General features: G+C 43.0%; 1 protein-coding gene across 10 annotated transcripts in view; it reads left to right on the forward strand.

The window, feature by feature from the left end:
* Positions 1-24,677, forward strand: part of LOC124555807 (F-box/LRR-repeat protein fbxl-1-like) — a 126,013-nt gene that overhangs the window by 40,470 nt on the left and 60,866 nt on the right. For 9 of the 10 annotated variants that reach the window (XM_047129870.1, XM_047129871.1, XM_047129877.1 and 6 more), the window contains exon 3: positions 8,135-8,360. In XM_047129870.1, the coding sequence (XP_046985826.1) occupies positions 8,135-8,360 (226 nt within the window). Of the gene's footprint in view, positions 1-7,926; positions 8,027-8,134; positions 8,361-24,677 lie in introns of all 10 variants that reach the window. The other variant, XM_047129876.1, reaches the window with a different exon arrangement.

A 24,677-nucleotide genomic window follows, 5' to 3' on the forward strand; every position in this document is an offset into this window, starting at 1 on the left:
GTAGTTGGTGTTAGAGCTGCACCTTTTTTAGATTGAAGTCAGCTGATAGGTATACCTGCTTAAAGGAAGCCCCTCTAACTAAGGAATCACCGTCAGAGGACGTCATGTTCCCGAGTAGAGAAGGAATTAGTGTATTTCATCAAAATGTAAGAGGTATTAGAGATAAAGTTAGTGAACTGCTTATAGATGTTGACTCTGAAATTATTGGTATATGAGAGCACCACATAAATAATTTGACAATTCAGAGGCTTCTTTTACCAGGATACAGATTAGCTGGCTGTTTTTCAAGCAGTTCCTTGCAGGATGGGGGAGTGGCTATGTACGTAAAAAATAGTATTCCATTCGAGTCCATAGACGTATCACGGCACTGCACTGAACAGATATTTGAATGTTGTGCAGGGGCAGTTGAATTTAATGAAACTAAACTTGTATTTTTTCTTGCTTATAGGTCCCCCAACTCCGACTTCAGAGCATTTCTGCTCAAGCTAGTGAGGTTTCTCGATTCACTTTATAATAAGTACCAGAAATTAGTTATACATGGTGACTTCAGTGTTAATTTTGTATATGATTGTGCAAGAAAAATGGTGTTGGTAGATCTCCTAAATTCGTGTGATCTGATACAGACTGTGTTTTTTCCTACTAGGGTGCAGGGGAACAGTAGCACAGCCATAGACAATATTTTTATTCATTCTTCATTACCAGATGGGCATTCTGTTAGTAAAAGGGTGAATGTCCTTTCAGATCATGATGCACAAATTTTAGCTCTAAAAGGCTTGTGTACTCAAACGAATGTCACATATAATTACAAACTGTGTAGAAAAGTTAATACAAAGGCAATTGAGAGTTTTTTAAAACTCGTCAAGGAACGAGAGTGTCAGGATGTTTATAGTGCCGATAACATAGATGATGAATATAACGCTTTCCTTAACACATTGCTCCTGCTCTTTCAGAGCTGCTTTCCATTAGAACGTTCTACATGGAGTACTAGCAGTAAAAGGCAGCCTGGGTGGCTGACTACTGGGGTAAGGATATCATGTAGAACAAAGTGGGAATTATATCAAAATGTTAGAAGTAGTCACAAACAAGCTACAGTTGCCCATTGCAAGCTGTATTGTATGGTGCTTAAAAATATTACTAGGAAGGCAAGAGTATGTGGTGCGCAAATAGAATAGCTAATTCACAGGATAAAATTAAGACCATATGGTCAGTTGTGAAGGAAGTGTCTGAAGGTTGACAATATAAAGTCAGTTCGTAGTAAAAATATTTCTGTTACTATTAAATCAGATATATGTACAGTATTTAACAATCATTGTCTGAGCATTGCTGGTGAATTAAATAAAAATTTAATTTCTACAGGGAATCATATAATTCTCTTAGAAAATGCCTTTCCAAGGCTGATGTCTGAAATACTCCTCTGTGATACTGACAAGGGGGAGATTTAGTCAATAATTAAATCACTGAAGACTAAGGATTCTCATGGATATGATGGAGTTCCTTGCAGAGTATTAACCCTTTTAGTGCCAAATACGATCTGATCGTGATCCAGATTTTCGGCGAAAAATGCCAGTAACGATCTGATCGTGATGCCTTTCTCATTCGCTAGGAAATACTAACAACTTTGCCTTCACGCGCGGAAAAAATGAATGAGAAAGGCATCACGATCAGATCGTTACTGGCATTTTTCGCCGAAAATCTGGATCACGATCAGATCGTATTTGGCACTAAAAGGGTTAAAGTACAGTGATGCACATGTAAGCCCTGTACTTAGCCATATTTGTAATTTTTCCTTTAGGTATGGTCAGTTTCCTGAACAATTAAAATACTCACAAGGGAACCTCCACATCGCACTCCCCTGAGATTTAGTTATAAGTTGGCGCAGTGGATAGGCCTTGAAAAACTGAACACAAAACAATTGAGAAAACAGGAAGAAGTTGTGTGGAACTATCAAAAAAATAAGCAAAATATACAAACTGGGTAGTCCATGTGGAAGATATGCAACATCAAGGCTAGTGTGAGCTCAGGAGCGCCGTGGTCCCGTGGTTAGCGTGAGCAGCTGTGGAACGAGAGGTCCTTGGTTCAGTTCTTCCCTCGAGTGAAAAGTTTTTTTTCTTTATTTTCGCAAAGTTATGATCTGTCCATTCGTTCATTGACGTCTCTGTTCACTGTAATAAGTTTAGTGTCTGTGTTTTGCGACCGCACTGCAAAACCGTGCGATTAGTAGACGAAAGGATGTGTCTCTCCAATGGGAACCGAAAACATTTGATCGCAAGGTCATAGGTCAACCAATTCCTCCACAGGAAAACACGTCCGATATATTCTATATGACACTGGTGACGCCATGTGCAACACATGACAAGAGTATGTTGTCAATCCAACTAACTTGTGCACTTGGCGAATGGGTAAAAAGATTCTACCTTGCCCGATTTAGGTTTTCTTGTGGACGTGATAATCACTCCCAAAAAAGTGATGAAAACATAAGAGTTTGTCTCATAAACTGCAACAAATGAATGCAACGGTTTCACAGTCACACTGTTTTCCTGTGCTCTGTCAAAACATTTGTTTTTAACATTTTCAAATTTTTCCGTGTGCAGACTGTCAAATCCTGCATATGTCCAAGCAAATCTGAACATGTTCTGGAATTTTGGAGAGTGAAGTTGGTTATGTGTAAGTGCCTGAACTTTGATAATTGTCTGAAAATAAAAAATTAAACTTTACACTGGAGGGAAGATTTGCACCAAGGACCTCTCGTTCCTCAGCTGCTCACGCTAACCACGGGACCACGGCGCTCCTGAGGTCACACTATCCTTGATGTTGCCTATCTTGCACATGGACTACTCAGTTTGTATATTTTGCTTATTTTTTTCATAGTTTCACACAACTTCTTCCTCTTTTCTCGATTGATCTGTGTTCAGCTTTTCAAGGCCTATCCACTGTGCCAACTTTTAACTAAATCTGAGGGGGGTGCGACGGGGAGGTTCCCTTGTCAGAAGTAAAGCTGCTTTATAGAAAGGGATAATGTAGACTGTTTTAGACCTATTTCTATGCCATCAGTGTTTGCTAAAGTTATTGAAAAGGCTGCTTATGTAAGGATAATTGATCATTTTATGTCACACGATTTGCTATCAAATGTACAGTTCGGTTTTAGAAATCATTTAACAGCTGAAAATGCTATATTCTCTTTTCTCTGTGAGGTACTGGATGGGTTAAACAAAAGGGTTTGAATGCTAGGCATATTTTTTGATTTAACTAAGATGTTTGATTGTTTTGATCACCGACTATAGCTCCATAAGTTGGTCCATTACAGAATAGGGAGAGTAGCTCAATTGGTTCATCTCTTACTTTAGAAACAGATAGCAAAAGGTCATTACTCACAATGTTGAGAATGTCTGTGATGTGGGATCTGAGTGGGGTACTGTCAAAAGGGGGGTTGCCCCAGGGATCAGTGTTGGGGCCGCTCCTGTTCCTTATTTATGTAAATGATATGCCCTCTAGTATTATGGGTAATTCTAAAATATTTCTGTTTGCTGACGACACTAGCTTGGTAATAAGGGATGTTGTGTGCAACAATGGCTTGGTTTCAAATAGTGCAGTTCATGACCCAAGTTCATGGCTTCTGGGAAATAAACTAACACTAAATCACAGTAAGACTCATTTTTAGAGTTTCTACACGTAATTCAACAAAACCTGACATTTTAATTTCACAGAATGGGCTTATGATTAGTGAAACTGAACAGTTCAAATTTCTGGGTGTTCGGATAGATAGTAAACTGACGTGGAAAAGCCCACGTTCAGGATCTCGTTCAAAGACTTAATGCTGCCATTTGTACTATTCGAATGGTATCTGAAGTAACTGATGGTTCGACATGAAAATTAGTCTACTTTGCTTATTTCAATTCACTTATGTCATACGGTATTATATTTTGGGGTAACTCTTCTCATTCTAAAAGGATATTTTTGGCTCAGAAATGGGTGGTTTGGGCAATAAGTGGTGTAAGTTCGCGAACCTCTTGTCGGCCCCTGTTCACTAGTCTGGGTATTTTGACATTGGCTTCTCAATTTATATATTCTTTACTGCTGTTTCTTGTTAGCAATATCAGATTATTCGCAATATCAGCTTATTCGCAAGAATAAGCAGCTTTCACTCAGTTAATCCTCGGCATAAATCCAACCTGCCTTTGTATCGTACTTCCCTGACTCGTAGGCAAAAAGGTGTGCAGTATACTGCTGCATCCATTTTCAATAAGCTACCACAAGAATTCAAAAATCTTAGCAGTAATCCACGCACTTTCAAATCGAAACTGAAGAGTTTCCTCACGGGTCACTTCTTGTATTCTGTTGTGGAGTTCCTTGAAAAATTAAGCTGATTCTTATGTTGTATTGTTGACTGCGTTTACTTAAACTTATGGACTGACTTTTTTTGTGGTGACGATTTTCAGTGGACGATGCAACCAATTCCCACACTTTCAGCATTTCTCGTATTGGACCAGAAGATTGCTGCTTTGCTGTTACTGCTGCCTCCTCTTTCTCCTCTTCCTCCTCCTTTGAAGAACTCCTCTCCACAACTCCCTGCCGTGAAACACACTGCAACTCTATAAGCTCTTCGGTGCTCATTTCTTGGCTGTAATCTTCCACAAGCTGATTGATATCACTGTTGTCCACTTTTAGTCCCGTGCTCTTAACAAAGACACAATCTCATTGACTACAGGCTCCACAGGTACTGACTCTATTGCCTCCGAGTCACATTCGACAGTGCACTCTGGCCAAAGTTTCTTCTGAGTAGAAGTGAGAGTTCTCTCGGTAATCCCATCCCACACCTTTTTGGTGATCTTGGCACAGGTAATCGTGTGTAAGTGATATTTCCAAAACTCTCCAAGAGTGAGATTGGTAACTTCAGTCGACTCAAAGAAATGCCTGAAGAGTGCCTTAGTGTAGGGCTTCTTAAAATTAGAAATAATTTACTGGTCCATAGGCTGGAGTAACGGATTTTGATGAATTGAAATTCTTCAAGGAAGTGGTCTTGTAGGCCTGGAGGATTGGAGAATAGGCAGGAGTGTTGTCCATAATGAGCAAGATACAGAGTGGTAGATTAATCTCGAGAGAATATTGTTTCATCGAAGGACCGAACACTTCGTCGATCTGATCACAAAAAAGATCGTGTGTCACCGGAGCCTTGTTGTCGGATCTCCACATCACATTTAACCTGCTCTTGTGCCCTTTACACTTTTTGAAGGCTTGAAGAGTTACTGAATGGTAAACAGGGAGAGGTTTAATTTTCAAATAATCTCTCGCATTGGCACAGAATAGCAGTGTGAGATCGGCTTTGGTTGTCTCACACCTGGGTAATGCATTCTCCTCTGCTCTTACAAAGGTATGCTTCAGTATATTTTTCCAGAACAGACCTGTCTCATCACAATTAAAAACCAGCTGTGGCAGATAACACTCAGAATCTACGAGCATTTTGAAGTTTCTGATGAAAGCTCTCTGCTGTCTCTGTGTCCGCCATGCAGTGGACACTAGTTCTTCTCTTAAACTTCTCGGACCACCCACCGCTTCCCTTAAACACTTCAGTGAATCATTCTCACCTTTTCACAAATTATGTTCTCATTAATAGTGTTTTGCAATTGCTTTTCATTTATCCATTTTATCCGTATAAGGAACAACCTGTCAGTATCGTCCAGAATACAAAACCATTGTTTGGATGTTCGTGTCACTCGCTTTGCAGCCTCTATCTCCTTAATCTTGTCCCGGTTCTTGAGGATAGTGCAAATAGGTGATGCTAAATCAGCAATGCTCACACCACGTTTGCATTTTTCAATTATTTTACGTTTCATTTCTAAGGTCATTTTCTTACTCTTACGGTCATATTCTTGCAGCTTTAGCTTCTGGGACATTTTTAAGAAGCTTATTAAAATTTGTGCATAAAAAACACTGTGGGAACACTATTTTAGAAAAAATGTGTGATTGCAAGCTGCAGTAAGGTGGGTAGCAGAAAGAGCGCTAAGCCCGGACTGTGGTATGTACTAAAGACATTATTGATATGCTGCTGCTGACAATGAAAGTTGCTCATATTGGCAACCGTTTCCCCCACTGCATGCATACGGCTGGTGATGTTGCACTAAATCGTCGTGACTCGTGCTTGTTAAGCGTGTCTGTTTTTAATAATTTGTTTAGCTCATTATGTGAATTGCACATTGTGGGAGCTGCTTATTAAGTGAGGTTCCACTGTATTGGCTGAACGAGGACTTTTGGACTAGCTCCTTTGTGGGTGGTCAGCTAATCTCAGTGTGGCATCAACGATTTCCTACACTTAGTTTTACAAGGATATTCTATTTTAAAATGCTCTGTGCACATATTCCAACATAATAAATATGGCTGCTTCCAGGGATTGTTTGGCAATTGTGTAATTGTCCAGTAATGGGTCTTTCTGTTTATTTATGCGCAATATGTTAATTTGCTTACTTTGGGGGTCAACTAACAGTCACTGCACCAAGTGTCAGTCCTCTGCAGTTATCATCTGCAAACTGACTGACGGGCCTCTTGATGTTCTCCACAAGGTCATTTATACACTCTGTGGATAGTTACGGTCCTACAGCACTCCTTTGGGGTATCAACTTCCTTTGTTATAATGCTATTGCAATTTTGGCTTACATGCCTTTGTCACACTTAAGATTCAGTGCCGTATTGTTGTTATTGTTCTGCTTTTCATTCCAAAGATTCGTGTGATGCACTTCCCCCTGCCACTCTTTCCTGTGCAAGCCCCTACGTCTCCAAGTAGCTGCTGCAACCAATGTGATCAATGTGATGTGCATTCCAGCCCAAGATGCTGGATTGGTGATCATGTGTGCATGGTGTGTGTGTGTGTGTGTGTGTGTGTGTGTGTGTGTGTGTGTGTGTGTGTGTGTGTGTGTGTGTCTTTACTGACACAGGCTGTGGCCAAAAGCTATATGTGTGAGTGCCTTTTAATCTCATCTGACTGCAACCTGATGTGTCTTCTTTATGGTAACTAGCAGTCCGTCTCTTCCTACATTGTTGGTGTTCGTATCTCGAGTTTCGATTGTTTGATATATGAAAAATAACAAGTCTTCGCTTCAGCTTACGACCTTAGTGCACATCGACAGCAGGAATTAGTACCCTGTCACAACTAAATTTTTCTGTACCTTAACTATGTGTCTGAACAATTTCTTTTATTTCATCATCTGTGGAGCTAGTTGGTATATAAACCTGTACTACTGTGGTGAATGTTGGCTTCATATCCGTTTTTGGCCTGCATGGACTCCTATTTTGTATGCATTATTAAACCTACTCTTGCACTACCCTATTTGATTTGTATTTATGGTCCTGTACTCACCTGACTGAAACTCCTTTTCCACTTGCCACAGAACTTTACTAATTCCCACAATATCCAACTTCAAATCATCCAGTTCCCTTTTTAAATTTTCTAACCTACCTGCCCAATTAAGGGATCTAGCAGTCTATGACCTCACCTGTAGATTGTATGTTTGGTTTTTCACGGTGACGACATTCTCCTTATCGGACCCACGTGGAGACCCGATTGGGGAACTATTTTACCTCCAGAATATTTTACCCAAGAGAATGCCATCATCGTTTAACTACACAGTAGAGGCAGCACGCCCCCAGGAAAACTAACAGCTGTATTTTCCTGCCGCATTTAACTGTTTGCAGTACTGGCACAGTGAGGTCGTGTCGGTTCTTGTTACAAGACAGTGGCGTATAATCCAAAATTGCAATAGCACAATAAAAACAGTTACAGCTAAAAGTGAAAATGACATCTTTTAAGAACTCCCTTGGGATATTTCAGAGGTTACTAATATGTCTGAAGGTTTCTCTTTACTAAGAATGGCATACTATGTTCCATTTGTTAGGAGCTCTTCTGTTCAGTCACAAAACTGGTCTTTTGTTTATTAGGCTACAGTGTGGAACCCTGTGAGACATCTTCCAAAAGTCGAGGAACGTCAACCTGGGCACCAGTATTTGCTGCCTTCAAGATCTTGTGGATTAATTCACTGTAAATGGACTACACAGTTAACGAGAGTAGTTTTACGCACGAAACTTACGTCAAAGTATAAGAATTCGATCATTATGTGTTTCTCATTGTGCGCCTCTCACACTGCAGGGCACAGAATGGGAGGAGCTGCTGCGGTGTCACCTGCTCCGAGTGCGCCCACTGCAGGTGTGAGAAGACGGACAGAGAGGTCTTACGGACAGCCGGTATGATGCCACAACTCCGGACACTTACGATGATGCGCGGTACCAGAGCTCGCATCTTACGTAAGATCTGCAGGAACTGTCTGAATCTCACAACTTTGCAGCTTCACGGCTGTCAGAAGATGAACTACTCGGTAAGTTGAACCTTCAGCTATAGTGTGAGATATAAATGAGGGCCCACTTGTGCGAGTACTGTTTTTAACCAGATGGACAATTCCTGGTTTCTGTACTTTATAGTGAGGGATTGGACGGGTTAAAAGATACGTGTGCTTCTGAGAAACAGAACGTGCACGTGATTCAAAATGTAGCAATGTGGGACCTCTCATCTTGCTTTGAGATCACTCTTAGAGTTCATACATGGTATGTTTCTTTTTTTTCATTTTTTAATTTATTTTTGGACTACAGTTACCTGTTAAAATTATATTGTAGGTTACATTTCTCGTATTATCGTTAACTATCCTTTTCCCTGTGGCTTTGGTCACATACACTTTTGACACATAAATTACACACACGTCCTCCTCTCGCTCGCTGTGTCCACTTCTTCCTCTCCCTGTCTCCCTCATCCTCCCACCTCTTCCCTACTCCCACCTCTTCCCTACTCTCTCTCTCTGCCCATCTCTTCCTCCCCTTTTCTCTCTCAGCTTCGTCCTCCTCCCTTTCTCACCGTCAGTCTCTCCTGCGCCCCCACCCCACCTTGCTCAGCTGTGCCACTGCAAGTCGTGCAGATACTACTCACATGACATGCCAGTCATGCAGGGCAGCCTACATGTCAGTGGTAGGAAACCCTTTTGTGCCCATATAACCACTCCTGTGGAAGCTAGGAAGTTCTAACTGCCATAGTGCTGAATGTGATACAGCAAGCAGCATGTCTTCCAAATTTGGGTGAAATTGATTAAGATGCAATTGACAATTTGCTTATTTCTGTAGTGTGAGAATTTTTGATGCAATGACCAAACTCGGCAATCACGGTTAATAGAATAATAAAAAGTAGCAACCGGGATCACAAATTTGTTTTATATCTGGTGTCAGTAATTGGTTTCAGTCATTAAACCGACTTCAGACTGAGACCCCAGATGATGGAGGAGCCTGTGCCAAGCTCTGTTGTGTGATGCCTGTTGCTGTCTGGGATAGATACTACTTGATACTGGCTTCTCTCCTCATCTGGAGTCTCACTCTGAAGACAGATGTCATGTTCTCAGCTGTAATTTTTTATCATTACGGTAGAGTGTAATTAGTCTTGTCGAGGAAGCAGCTTCTCGTACAGCTTAGCTGCAGCGTGCTACCTCGGATGACAGTGAGCGAAACCAGACACGGATCAGCTCTGTGCAGCAGATTAACGACCAGGTCTTCTATTTTTGTTTTAGGGTGCAGGGTCGTACGCACCCGTGTCAGAAATGTAGAATGTCGGTGCCAATGACGTAGGCACCCCTGACATCACGGTCAGTTCGAGAGCTGTCAGTATATGCAAAGGTACTATTGTGAATTTCCGTGTGAAGGTCGTGAAACTGAAGGCGATAGAGCGAGGCTGGAGGTAGTGACTTTAGGAAGCGAATGGAGGCTGAGGCGAACACGGGCCGCTGCGTGAAGTCGAGCTGGTGAAGGGTTCACACGCGTCAGGAAAGTGGCAGGTATTGTGAAGTTAAGCTGTCGGAGGAAGAGCCGAAAGTGAACTCCGGGAGGTAACAGAGAAAAGGGACGTGCCCCATGCTGGCGATCAAAGGAGTCATTGAAGAAGGAGGCATAGGGTGGGTGGCCTGCACGGCAGACAAACGGTGTGCTTACCTGCTGAGGAGAAAGTAGGATAGCGGTAGTTTGGCAGCTTCAGCATACAGACTCTCAGCCGGTCCAGTGAATAGGTGCCAGTGACCAAACAGATGCCACAATGGTGAATAGTATTGAAACAGGATAAGAGGGACAGATGTGCAGATGCAAAAACGAAACACCCTTAGTGTAGTTTTGAATGGAAAAGGGACCGGTACAAACAGTGGAGGGTGGTTCGATCTGCTCCCCAGGAAGTACCACTGAGGACACGTACAACATTGAGAGAGTGCATACAGTGGGCTGTTAGGTAAGACACGTGAGAGGACCGAGAAAGTTTCCTATCGAGCGTGAGACCCAAGAATTTCATAGTTTCAACAAACTGAAGAGGTACAGGCCTGAGGTGCAAAGATGGCGGAAGAAACTCATTGCGCCACAAGAAATATGTACAAACAGTTTTGTCAACAGAAGAACAAAAGCCACTGTCCGTGCTCTACAAGTAGAGACGATCGAGACATCGCTGAAGATGCTGCTCGATGAGCCGAGTCAGTGGAGAACTGGAATAGATGCAAAATCGTCGAAAAAAAGGGAGCCAAAGATGTCCAGTGGGAGTCAGGCCATTATGGGACTAATGGCGATAGCGAAGAGGACGACACTTGGGATGGAACCTCGAGGCACACTGTTTTCCCGGATAAAGGTGTCTGACAAGGCAGAACCCTCACGTACTTTGAAAACTCGGTCTTTTAAAAATTCCTGAAGGAAACGGGATATGCGGCTACCGAAGCCCCACCTGTAGAGAGGACAGAGGATACCGGTCCTCCAGCAGTTGTCGTAGGCTTTCTTCAAATCGAAAAACATGGCCACAATCTGGGAGATCCGCAGCAAACCGTTCGTGACACGGGTGGACGAAATGAAGAGATGGTCGACTGCAACTAAATCTACAGTGTGCAATGCTTAGTAAATTGCGAGAATCATATGTTCCGTCACCTTGCAAACACAGCTGGTGAGAGAAATGGGGCAGTAGCTAGAAGGAAGGTCCTTACCGGCCTTAGATATGGGTATGACAGTGGCTTCATGCCAGAATCTGGGATGTGTTGTCATCAGTCATACGACCACACCACCGCCTGAGACACCGATCCGCCGGATGTGATTCTCTCAATAAATGGAACAGAAGAATGGCTGTGTTAGCCAAAGAGTACACAGCCAGTCACAGTACTTACGCTTGCCACGAGGCACTGCTGGGCCATTTCGTGTGCAGCAGGAGAGTAATGCAGTTGTGCCAGTCTACAGTTCGTAGCCGCGCTCAGTGGTCAGCCAGTGCCGACGTTAGTCATCATCTGCAGCTCAGTATTGCTGCCATCGAGTCTTTGTTGCTTCATTCCAAGTTAGTCTTCAAATTCATCGGATTCGACATTAGAGATTACAAGACATTAAGTCATCACTGCACGATTTTTGACATGTATATTATGTCATTCTACAGACGCTTAGTCTAGTCGCGCCTTCTATAATTGATGACCAACTGATTGTGGACTGCAGCAAAGTTAAGTAATAACTTCTTTCTTATTTTGTACTCCTGCTAATTAATTGTGTTTTCCTGTTGTAGCTACCGAGCAGTCTTGGCATAGTTGAACCCACGTTTCCACCTCCTCGGCTACCTCATCTTCGCCACCTCGTGTTGACGGACTCGATTATGGTGGAAGATCGAGAGCCGTTGTGGGAAATGTGCCCTCTGCCCAGATGCGGTTGTACATGTTAAGCAGAAAGTGCTTGCCCTGCCCGAACCTCCTCCACTCATTTCCGACGGATGAGAAGGCAGGAAAATGGCAGCCCAAGGTGTCGGAGATAGCAGTAGGGTCCACTGTGACATTGTCTGCTACTGTCAGGCCCGAAAATCCCAGAGATCTGTCAGAGATTGGCCCGCATGGTGGGCGAGGGAGTGGAATGTTAAAAGAGCTAATGAATGAAACCGAACTAGATTGTTTGCTGTCCTGAAGAAGGTGATGACACTGTGCACGCAACTGTTTACAATGAATGCAGTTTGCCATTGTAGGATTACGGTTAAAAATGCAGAGAGCACGTGTCCACACACAAATTGCGTCGCGGCACGCCTCGGTCCACCGAGGGACCGGGGGGCGCAGCGTGGTGAAGAGAAAGTGTGAGGAATGGAATGTTGTGTCACAGTAATGATAACATCTGCAAGATACTCTACCTCGTCAGCACAATGTTTGTCTAAGGTCACCAGAGAGGAGTAGAGCCTCCAGTCAGACTTAGTAAACTGCCATTTGGGTGTGCACGTAGATGGGATAGGAGTCAGCAAACGGATATTACACGGGAAAAACGGTCACTCGATTACGTGTCAGAGAACGTACGCCTCAGACAGTGGGCGATCTGGTCAGTGCAGAAGGATAGCTCCAAATGGGAATAGGTGTGCGTGAAGTCTGAAAGGAACATGGGTGCTCCTACATTAAGGCAGAGGAGGTTAATTTGATTGAGAAGGTCAGCCGAGAGGTCACCTCTCCGACACATTCTGGTAGAACTCCAAAGGGGCCGATGCACATTAAAGTCACTGAGCAGCAGAATGGGGTGAGGTAGCTGCCCAATAAACTCTAGAAAGTCTGCCCCGGCGATATCAAATGACGGAGGGACATAAATGGTACAGAAGGAAAAGGTCAAGTGAGGAAAGAAAAGGCAAACTGCAACAGCTCGGAGATGGGTAATCGGAGAGGTGGATCGACTGTAAACATCATCCCGTACGAGCTACAAGGCTCCTCCACGAGGGGGAGGAGGTCAAAACAGACTGGAAAGAAATGTGAGAGCTCAAAGTGGTCGTGAGGATGCAATATTGTTTTCCCGGAGGCAGAGGACGAGTGGACACTGTGATTCTAAGAGCACCCATAAATTGTCGTCGTCGGATCGAAGAACGCAAACGTTCCACCGGAGGAGAGTCACGACGAGGAAAACACGGAGGGGTGTCACCTCGGCGGCTGCCGAGTGCCGGCCTACGTATACCTGTCACTACGGGACACGGAAGCGGGAACATCCCACTCCGTGAAGTCTACAGGAGTGTCGGCATTCTCTGTCTGTCGGCCTGCGTATTCCAGGGCAGAAAAACAGCCGAGAGTGCACACCGGCGACACAGAGTTCGGCCAGGTGAGGGTATCACATGGCGACAGCGTCGCAGGGGAGACCGGCCACCTCCGTTCCACTTCTCGGAGCCTTTCCGGTTGGCAGAGGAAGACTCTGATGTCGGCTGGCTGGAGGGATGTACAAAGTCTTTGTAGGAGTGTTCCTTCTGTCCTTTATGCCTGCCGGTTGTGTAGCAGGTGGCTTAACCCTGGGAGGCGAAAGTTTGTCGCACAGCTGGAGGAGGAGACGGGGACGCTACCGGGACACCGAGCAATTTCACAATCGCGGTGCTAAATATTAGGTCGGACGTCTGCACGGCCGGGTCCTCCGTAGAGCGAGAACGATACTGTAGGTGCCAGGTGGTAGGACGTGGGGTTTACGAGTAGCCGACAACTTACGAGCAGCCGGGTAATGCAGTTTTTCCTTCACTCATATCTCCCGGACAGCCGACTCGTCGAGATACGCGGGATAATCGCAGGAGGATTTGGCACGGTCGTCAGCGCTGTCGCTGCAGCGGGGAGAAGGAGGTGGGCACTCGCCCTCGTGAGCGTCACTACCGCAGGTTACACATCTGGCCGGGAGTCGACAGGACTCTCAGGTGTGGTCGTAACGGTGACACCGGTAGCAGTGCGTCGGGTTTGGAATATACAGTCTGACTGTGATAACTTCATCACCTGCTTTGATCTTTGACGGAAGAACCACTCTGTCAAAAGTGAGAAACAGAGTGCGTGCGGGCACTGAGGAGGCATCTACCTTTTTCATCACACGATAGACTGCGATGGCACTCCGATCGGAGAGGTATGTTCGGATTTCTGCCTCAGTCAGACCGTCGAGCGGTGTAGTGTAAATAACACCGCAGGAAGAATTCCGCATTCGGCGGGCCTCGACACCGACGGGATAGCCGCGAAGGAGCGGAGCTGCGAACAGTGTCGCGCCTGAGAGTCAGAAGTAGCCTTCGAAAGCAAAGTGACATTGTGTAAATGAGAGCAGGAGTTCACAGGGCCAGCAGTTGCATCGACACCTTTCCGGGTAATATACGGATTTAGCGTAGTGACTGACCGTCTTCAATATGTGAAACCACGTGGAACCGTGGTGCAGCTGGGAGGGTCTTTTGAATCATTGGCCTCATTCCGTTTATGTTTTGTAGACGTTGAAGGTGAAGACGATTGGCTCGTTGCGAGAAAATCCCCCATGATTTTCGGCATCTCCGACGGCGTGCTCCTTACTACTGGGGGGCACACGTCAGAAGGGGGCACACTTGCCTCAGACGATTGTTCACACTTCAGATTGCACCTCACGAACACCTAACAGACGTTCCAATTGGCAATTTGAGAAGGTAGCAGCTCAGGCAATCATCTCTCCTCAGGCCCGGCCTCTACGAGTGGGTACGTGCGAACTCTATCTGTCGATTCGGGGCTGGGTTTTACACGTTACCCGTTCACGTGTTACGTGTCAGAGGCATAGGCGGTGCACGGGGAGGAAGAAGAAAAAAGGAGGACATCGAACGCCGAAACGGAGGAAGGATAGGAGAAGGGGAACAAGGAAAGAAAAAAGAAATGAAAAACAGTGCAGAGACTGTTCTGATATTGGCCACTGAAAATGCAAAACACCTTTCCAGAAACATTTCGGACACATTCCCCGAGGGAGAAGAAATAGAACAGTGTGAGGATATATGTGCAGCACCGAAGGGAAACTGTGCTGCAAAGGCAGCGGCCTCACGGTAGCCGAGCACGGACCCGACGAAGAGTGGCGAGTCCCGTGAGGGGTTGGGAACCGGTGGTCTGGTACTTCGGTCAGCCCGAGTGTGGCTTTTAGGTGGTTTCCTGCACTCGTGTAGGGAAATGCTGGGCTGGTCCCCAATCTCCACTTGGTACAAATATCTGTAATATACGGTTACACAAAGGACAAAGTTTACACGATCCATAGTCGTGTGGCAGCCACAGCTCTCCTCCCTGACGTTAACTGGTGTCTGTGGCACCAGGAAGGGTATCTGGCCTCAAATTTAAAATAAAAACAAAATCTGCCAAATCGTGTTAAATAGTAGTGCCTTATGATGGGGTAAATGCTAGGATAGACAGTCAGTGTTTGTGACGAAATTTTATTTTGCAGAACAACCTGATTTTTGATATTTCATAGTACCGTGCAGTCAATAAATTTCAGCATCAATAATAATACTTCCTAGGACAATGACCTACAGTACTAAGTTCCTTAATTTAAAAAATTCTTTAGTTTTTATCTAATTTTCAATAATTTAGAATGTACTTGTATTTAATTATTTAATTTTGCATGTGAACATGTAATCAGAAGTATACTGCATAAATTACACATAAAAAATAGGACATGTTTAATCAATTTACAAATGAATGTGAATTACTGAGAGACATAAGGAAATTTGTGTTAATTATATTACTCTGCTTGATAAAATTATACAACCATAAATTATATGAGCCACTGAGAACCATAAGAGGCCAAAGCGTATCATCATTGATTGAGACTGTAGCATTTATTTATGCTTCTGACATCCATCAATCTTAGGCTGTGTCACGTTTGTCTGTGCTCTAGATCCACATTGTATGTATGAACAGTCACGAAAAGCTATCTCACTGGCTTCTCTGATATTCGGTTTGATGATGGTTTGCTTGAGGCCCTTGTGGTTATTAGTGTGTGTGTGTGTGTGTGTGTGTGTGTGTGTGTGTGTCAGTTGTACAGAAAGTGCAAAATTGCTAAGCAGGAATGGCTAATGGATGAATGCAAGGCTACAGGAGCACGCATTACTGTGGGGAAAGATAGATGCCATGTAGAGGAGCATTAAAATGACTTTAGGAGAAGAGAGAAACAGCTGTACAAATATAAAGAGCTTAAGTGGCTCGCCAGTACTACGCAAAGAATAGAAAGCTGAACGGTGGAAGGAGTGTGTAGAAGGACTTTACAATGGAAATCAACTTGAAAGCAAAGGGATGATGAAGTAAATGAAAATGAGACGGGGGATCTTATTGTGCGAGAAGCATTTGTTGGAGCACTGAAGGTTGAAATAAGGCCCCTGGAGAAAATGACATTCCCTCAGAATTATTGAGATCCTTGGGAGAGTCAGCCATGACAGAACTATTCCATTGTGTGTGTACAAGGTCTGTTCAAAATATTCCAGAACATTTGTAATTTAGAGTGAAATGTGGTTGGCATCCGCGTATGCTTGTGTTTAATGTGTTTCATTGTTGTATTTCTGTTAGTTATTGTTGAGTGCTGCATTTAGTAGAATGTTGTGTTGCACAGTTTGTGAATTTCGAGATGGAAGAGCTAGAGGAGCAATGCATCTGCATTAAATTGTGCACGAAACTCAAGAAAATCTGCAGAGACACTCCAAACGATGCAGGAAGCCTACGGTGATGAGTGATTAAGTCGTACTCTGTGTTACAAATGGCTGACACAGTTTAAAAATGGCTGGACAGAAGTTAGAGATGACCCTCATTCGGGACACCCTCCGACGTCTACCACCGACACTCGTGTCGGTAACATCGACAAAATTGTGCGATCCAGTCACAGACTGACTGTCCGAGAGATTTCGGAAGAATGTAACATTTCAATTGGACCGTGTCATGAAATCTTGACACAGCATATTGGAGTGCTATGTGTTGCCAGCAAATTCGTCCCATAGCTCGTGAGTTGAGACCAGAAAGATCTTCGCCGTGCAACCTGTGAAGGGCTCTCGCATCGCACAAATGAGAATGAGATGGTCCTTAAGAGTATTATAACAGGTGATGAGATGTGGGTCTACAGTTATGATGTTGAGACTCAGGTTCAATCTTCACAATGGATTGGGAAGGATTCTCCGACACCAAAACTAGCTCATCAGGTCAGATCAAATGTCAAAGCGACGCGGACAGTTTTCTTTGACTTTGAATGATTAGTTCATCTTCATCACGAATTTGTTCCACAGGGACAAACTGTTAACTGATGGTAGGATTGGGACGTGTTACGAAGCCCAATAAAATGTGAGAAGGAAACAGCCTGAAAAGTGGCGAGACAGTTCACGGCCCTCGCTTCGCGATAACGCGTCCACACATCTCTCCCTGTTGCTGCACGACTGTAGCACAAAAAATGAAATCACTGTGCTGCCTGATGCTCCGTACTCTCCAGACCTGGCCTCTGTGGACTTTTTTTATTTTCGAAGTTGAAATCCCTTTTGAAAGGACAAAGATCTGCAATGATAGACGACGTAAAAGAAGATTTTAAAACAGCGTTTTGTGTAATCCGTCTAGAGGCGTACCAGGACTGCTTCCACATGTAGAAACGACATTGCGAGCGGTGTTATCAATTGTGGTGGAGAGTATTTCGAAAGAGAGCGTGTAGAAATAGAAGGTAAGCATAGACAAATTTTTTGGACAAAGTTCTAGAATTATTTGAACAGACCTCGTAAGGTGTATGAAACAGGCAAAATACTCTCCGAGTTCAAGGAGGGTGTCACGATTCCAATTCCAGAGAAGGCAGTTGCTGTACTTACAGTTGTGTATTCTACTGGACCAACGGTTTACTAAACCATTGTTGCAAAATACTGACACCGTGAGGACAAGTCAACGAATAAGTCACAAATATCAGTTTACCTTATACTGTGTTTAAATCGTGCATACATACTTTGCCAGCAGATAGTGGCACGTGTACACATTTAGAGGCTGCAGGGAAGTGTACACGAGTAGAATAGTATGTGGTTGTGCATTTCTTGTGGGTGGGAGGGCTGTTCACAGGGGAAGTGTATCGTGAAATGGGTCCCGTGTATGTTGACAACTGTTTATCACAGAAATCTGCGTTCACTCAGATCAGGAGTTTATAAAGGGAAGGCAAAGCGTCAGAGATTGGGAGCGTGCTTGCTGTCCTGCAGTGGTTGCAACTGAAACCGAGAAGCAGTGTGTGGAGCAGATAATTCGTAACGAGTGGTATGTGGCGATCAGTGACGTAGCACGTGCTGTAGGCTGTTCGTGTCAAACAGCTTACACTATAATGGGTGAGCAGCTGAAGTTTCATAAAGTTTGTGCACAGTGGTTGCCTAGCATGGTGACTGAGGAGCACAAAATGAATATATTGGGCTTTTCTCAACAGCACCTCATTCGATACTCTGGGGAAGGAAGGAGCGAAGGAGAGGATTTAGTGGCACAAATTGTTGCAGGGGTCAAGTTTTGGGTTCACCACTTTCAACCAGAGACCAAACGACCATCCACGGAACGGAAGCATTCTACCTCCTCGACAATAAAAACACTGAAGGCCATTCCGTCAGCCTGCAAGATTCTGCTCACCACGTTTTGGGACACGTGAGGGCTGTACTGGTGAAATTCCGGCCTCACGGTGAGGCACCGAATGCCGTGTCATACTGCACCAGTGTGTGGGAACTCTTGACACACCATTCACCACAAATGTAGTGATTCCTCTAGATGACAGTGCCTGCCCTCGTACAGAAAGACAAATACGGGACCTGTTACCAATATTTAATTGGGAATGCTTTGAACAGTTGCCCTACGGTCCCAACTTACCCTCGGAAGACTTCTTTGCTGCCAGTTATTGAAGGCTTGTAAAAAGGTGGGATAAGTGTCTGAATGTACAGTGTGAATATGTAGCAAAGTGAAACAAATTTCAGGAAGTTACTTCGATTTTTATTGCCTCTAGCCTGTTTTGCAACTTATTTATTGACACGCCATCACACTTACAGAGGTACGGGAAAACTAGTAGAAGCTGGCCTCGAGGAAGGTCAGTTTGGGTTCCAGAGAAATGTAGAAACACACAGGGCAATACTGCCCCTGAAGTTAGCTGGCATAAAATACGGGGAGTGAAAGGATATTTATGGCACGTACAGAAAGTAGACTGCAGATGTAAGAGTTTAAGGGCACGAAAGTTGCAGTGCCGTACAGTATCGATACCGTGCCAGGCAGAACGCATCCGCTGCCGTCTTGAAGTCACATCTCTGGTCGTACACGTATGTAGCACCACTGCTGAACTGGATAAGAAGACACTGCAATGAGCCAACTAGTAGTCTACGAGTGAAGGTTATAGTGGCATTTCTGTATTTTGATCATTTATAATGATTAGGCTCTGTCTAATGGAATCTCTTGGACATGCTGTACGAATTTACATAAACAGCAGTGCCACTGTGATTGTGCGTACTTCTAATCGTATCTGCTCTCTGTCTAAGCACTCGCTATTCCATGACACCCGCCACGTGCGGATCCGACGAAAGGGAAGCAGTGCTGCAAAGCGAGGAAGATGGGGTTGTAGCCTAAACCAGGTGTCGTTCAGTCTGTTCACTGAGCGAGCAGTAAAGGAAACTGGGAATAAATTTGAAAATGGAATTAAAGTTCAGGAAGAAGAAATTAAAAGCTTGAGGTTTCCTGATGACTCTGTAATTTCTGTTAGTGTCGGGAGAGGGGTCGGAAGAGTAGGTGAACAGACCGGATAATGTCTCGAAAAGAGGATATTAGACGAACGTCGACAAAAGCAAGACAGGGTAGCAGAATATAGTCGAATTAAAACAGGCTGTGGCGAGAGAATTAGATTGGGAAATTGGACACTAAAAGTAGTGGAGGAGTTATGTTATCTGAGTAGCAAAATAACATAATTGCTGAATTAGAGAGGATGTAAAATGCAGGTTATCAATAACAAGAAAAGCATTTCTGAAAAAGAGGACTCTGTTAACATCAAATTCAAACTTAAGTGTCAGAAAGTCCACCTCTGCAACCAAACGATTAATGTTGCTGCCTTCAGTGTGGAGGTCGCAGGTTCAATTCCTGGTACCTCTTCAGATATCTTTTGAGATAGGGAGATATGGTACGGTATTCACTCAGCCCTTGTGAGGTCAAATTAAGAAGCAACAGCATCATCAGGATTCATCTGGTGGCTACAACGGCTGGAGCAATTGTCAGCATGCCGATCACACGTTCCACCGTCGTAGACCGCTCCTCGTAGTGCCTTTTAGGCAGCAGTTGGCCAGCCAGAACAGGCCTAAGGCCTAATCCGTGAGCGGTGTTTACGTTTATGTTTGGAGACCTTTCCTGAAGGTACTTGTGTGGAGTCTACACTTGTATGTAATTGGGACGTGATTGATAAGCAATTCAGACAACAGTAAAACAGATCTTTTGAAATATGGTGCTACAGAAGAAAGCTGAAGGTTAGATGAGTAACTGACAAAGAGGTACTCTGTGAAATAGAGGTAACATAGATTTAGGATTGTCTGACGACAATGCTCTCACCATTGAAATCCCTTTAAGGTCAAACGACGATAAAGGTATAAATAATATTTACAAAAGAAACTTCTCTGTGGACAGCTGTCATCTGTTCATAAGTATCTTAGAAAAGAAAAACTGGTTAGATGTTATGAAACAAACAAGTACAGATGAGGCATATAGTGTATTTTCATCGAATTATCTGATGAACTTTGATATGTGTTTCCCAAAGAAACTGACCAGAATCAAGTCTAATGGACACATAAAGTCAGGTTCTCGGATGACTCTTGGCATTAATAAATCGTGTGAAAAAATGAAAAAACTCAATTCAGAGTTGAGGGAGTGTGCAGATACTGATTTTATAGAATATGTCAAAACGTATAGGAAAATATACTGCAGAGTAATTGCAAATGCAAAGTTAATAAGTAATGACATGGAAATAAAACAGTCCAGAAATAAAACTAAAATAGCATGGGAAATTGTGAGAAAAGAAACTGGGGTACCTATCAAAGATAAGGAAATTATTCTAAAAGATGAGGAGAATAAAATGTTAGATAAATATGCCATGCCCAGTTATATAAATAATTACTTTTTAAATATACCCCAGACATGAAGCAGGAATTTTGGGGAGGAGATGAGGAGAGCAGCACCCAAGGCACCCAGCAATATGATGGCAGTCCCAACATACGAAAAGGAAGTTTTAAAAATGATTAAAAGTCTCCAGTCCAACATGTCAGCTGGAGTAGTTGAGGTGTCAATAATAAAAGCAAAGAAAACAGCTAATCAAATAGCGAAACCATTGGTGCACGTAGCAAACGTGTCAATGGCTGAGGGAGTGTTTCCACAGAAACTGAAAATTTCTAAAGTCGTCCCCCTGTTGAAAAAGAGAATTAAGCTTAAAATAGAAAACTACAGACCTGTCTCACTTCTCCCAACTTTCTCAATGTGTCACTCTATATTTCATTTGTATCTGTAAAACCTTAATCTTAATATCCACAATCTGGTAAACAGTAATCAGCACAGTTTTCAAGCTGGGAGAAGTACCGAAACAGCTGTACTGGAATACACAAAAGAAATAATCAGTAAATTGAGAGAGGGAAAAAGTGTAGTTGGATTAAATCTAGATCTGTCAAAAACCTTTGACACTGTTGACCACAGCATACTTTTGAAAAACCTGAAGCTATAGGTATTAGAGGACCGGTAAAAAAGTGGTTTGAGTCGTATCTGGAAAAGAGGATGCAGGTAGTTGAAATTACAGCACCAAATATTAACCAAAAAATTAAACTAAGGTCAGGTCCAAGGGAGGTCACTGTAGGAGTACCCCAAGGAAGTGTATTAGGCCCTTTGCTATTCCTCATTTACATTAGTGATATCCGGGTGTCAGAGAGAAAAGCTAGAATCGTGTTATTTGCTGATGATACTAGTTTAATAGTTAGTGATATGAAGCAGTCATTGCACAGTGCTGTGGACCATGTCCTACAAGATATACAAAAATGGTTTAGTGCAAACAAGCTAACAGTGAATGAAAAAAAAAACTAATTATGTGCAATATGGAAAAATAAGTGAACATGATGACCTAAATGCCACCATGGAGGACAAACAACTTGAGTACAGTGTGCAAAATTCCTGGGTATGCACAGTGATGAGAAGATAAACTGGAAGGACCATTTGGTGAGCTTAGCACTAAAACTAAATTCAGCATGTTTTGTACTTAGAATAATTTCAAGAGTTTGTAGTAATGACTGTACCAGATTAGTATATTTTGGCTATTTTCAGTCCATTGTGTCCTATGGGATAGTATTCTGGGAAAAAATAAATTGTCGTCTAAATGAGACTTTCAAATTGCAAAAATGCGCTATTGGATAATGAGCCAGAGCCCACCTCAAACACATTGTAGGCCCCTTTTTAAAGCATTGAAAATTTTAACAATTCCATAATTATACATTCTGAAATTTCTGTTGATGATCAAAAGAAATCAGGACAAAATTAAAACCAATACAGACTATCATAATTACGATACACGGCAATGTAAAGATCTCCCCTTACAAGCTGTAACAAGGACCCGAAGTCAGAAACATGTTTGTAATCAAGGCATCAAACTTTTTTAATGCACTACCAAAACATATCAAAGAGCTGGAAAATGAGGATAAATTTAAAACTGTTATAAAGAGTCACATGCTTCACAAATGTTAATACAGTGTAAGTGAATTTCTAGGCTCAACTGTATTAGAATATAAAGAACCACATGCTTGACAAATGTCACTACAGGATAAGTGAATAGCTCTGCTCAACTGTATAAGAATATATGATATCATAAATGTGACAAATGAAATCACAACATCAAGGAATAGGTCTGTTAAGCACATAAGAAATTATGTTATAAAAACACTTATTAGTTGTATATTGTATTAAACATAAGATAGATTCATATGAATTCAGCATAGAAAAACATTTTGTTAAGATATTATATAGTTGTTGAAATGTATCCTGACAAATCCTATATCACAAGTGTGATCATTGGGATGATAATAAATAAATAAATAAATTGGGGGGAAAATAACTCCCTGGCACAATATGGCTAAAGGAAGGAGTAGCTCGATACAGCACAATCTGCAGCATTGAGGAGTAATTAATTTGGTGGTGAAGGGAAGTATATTTGATTATAATGCTTTACTTGGACTGAAGTTCAAAATACTTTTCAGTTACTGGTGCCTGCTATATGAAGCGGACTTTGAAGGAATATGAGGAAACTCTGTACATCATAATAAATCTCCATTTCATCGCAATAATATAATAGTTTTGTTGTAATGCTTCCTTCTTTTGTTTACCCACCTCAGTGTAGAAAACTATTAGTAGATCAGTTTTCTTGGATTTAGTAAAATAATTTGTTCTTATTTTTAAGTCAAAGACAACTACCACTCATTGCTGTAATAAAAGGCTTATTACATTCTCTGACCGAGCGAGGTGGCGCAGTGGTTAGACACTGGACTCGCATTCGGGAGGACGACGGTTCAATCCCGCGTCGGGCCATCCTGATTTAGGTTTTCCGTGATTTCCCTAAATCACTCCAGGCAAATGCCGGGATGGTTCCTCTGAAAGGGCACGGCCGACTTCCTTCCCCATCCTTCCCTAATCCGATGAGACCGATGACCACGCTGTCTGGTCTCCTTCCCCAAAACAACCAACCAACCAACATTCTCTGAGTTTCTAATTGCAATCTTCCATTTGGGCTAAATGGGTCTTTAATGCTTCTTTTCCATATAACTTCCCAAACTCTGTGCAAAATAAATAAAAATACCCAGTTGCAAATTTTTTTAAATTGTGAATAATTCCTCTCACTACAGATAATGTGATATTGTGAATTGTGATAATTGTGATAATTCCTCTCACTACTCACTATGAATCTACATTATACATTCACAAATCATTTCCTATGATGAACAGGTGGAAAATAATTCTACTGGCAATAGGCAATAACTGAACATTTTCTTAATATTAATTACACGGTACAGTTACAGAGCCGTCACCTTTTTTTTATTGACTATACAGCTGCCGTGTTCTCACCTTTGCTGACTGTCAGCTAAAAAATCGTGGTGCCTGGTGTTGCATCAGATGAGAAAGATGATACCACACTGTCAGTATTGTAAACTCCACATGAAATGGAGAATGAGAAAACATTTGAGTAAATGTATCGAAAAGAAACTAAACTAAACTTCGCCCGAACAGGCCGTGAAGGCACAACGGTACCAACCGGCTGCCGTGCCGTCCTCAGCCCACAGGTGTCACCCGATACAGAGGGGGACGTGGTCAGCACACTGCTCTCCCGGCCGTACGTACGTTTAAGAGACCGGAGCTGCCACTTCTCGATTGAGTAGCTCCTCAGTTTGCCTCGCGAGGGCCGAGTGCACCCCGTTTGCCGACAGCGGTCGGCAGATCGGATGGTGACCTGTCTGAGTGCTAGCCCGGCCCGACAGTGCTTAACTTCGGTAATCTGGTGGGAACAGATGTTACCACTATGGCAAGGCCACTGCCAAATGTATTGAGATGAAGCTAACGTAAATGCTGTGAAGTATAAAATTATGAATGTTTGCCTGATGTCATTTGGGCAGGGAATGTTAGTAAGACTACATATTTTAGAGGCAGACCAGAACTTAATTACAGGAAAGACATTCAAACAAGTGTAGGCTGAGTGGTTATTCAGAGATGAAGAGGCAGACAGCTGCATCAAACTAGGCAACTCATACAAATCTCTGGATGTAAGAATTTGTAGGGAAATTGAACTGAACTGTTTTGTAGCCTCTGCCATAGGTAAACAGGTGGCATACTTTGGTTCATTGGTAGAACACTAAGAAAATAGAATGAGTG

The sequence above is a fragment of the Schistocerca americana genome, chromosome X (genome assembly GCF_021461395.2).
Source record: "Schistocerca americana isolate TAMUIC-IGC-003095 chromosome X, iqSchAmer2.1, whole genome shotgun sequence".
Taxonomy (NCBI): Eukaryota; Metazoa; Arthropoda; class Insecta; order Orthoptera; family Acrididae; genus Schistocerca; species Schistocerca americana.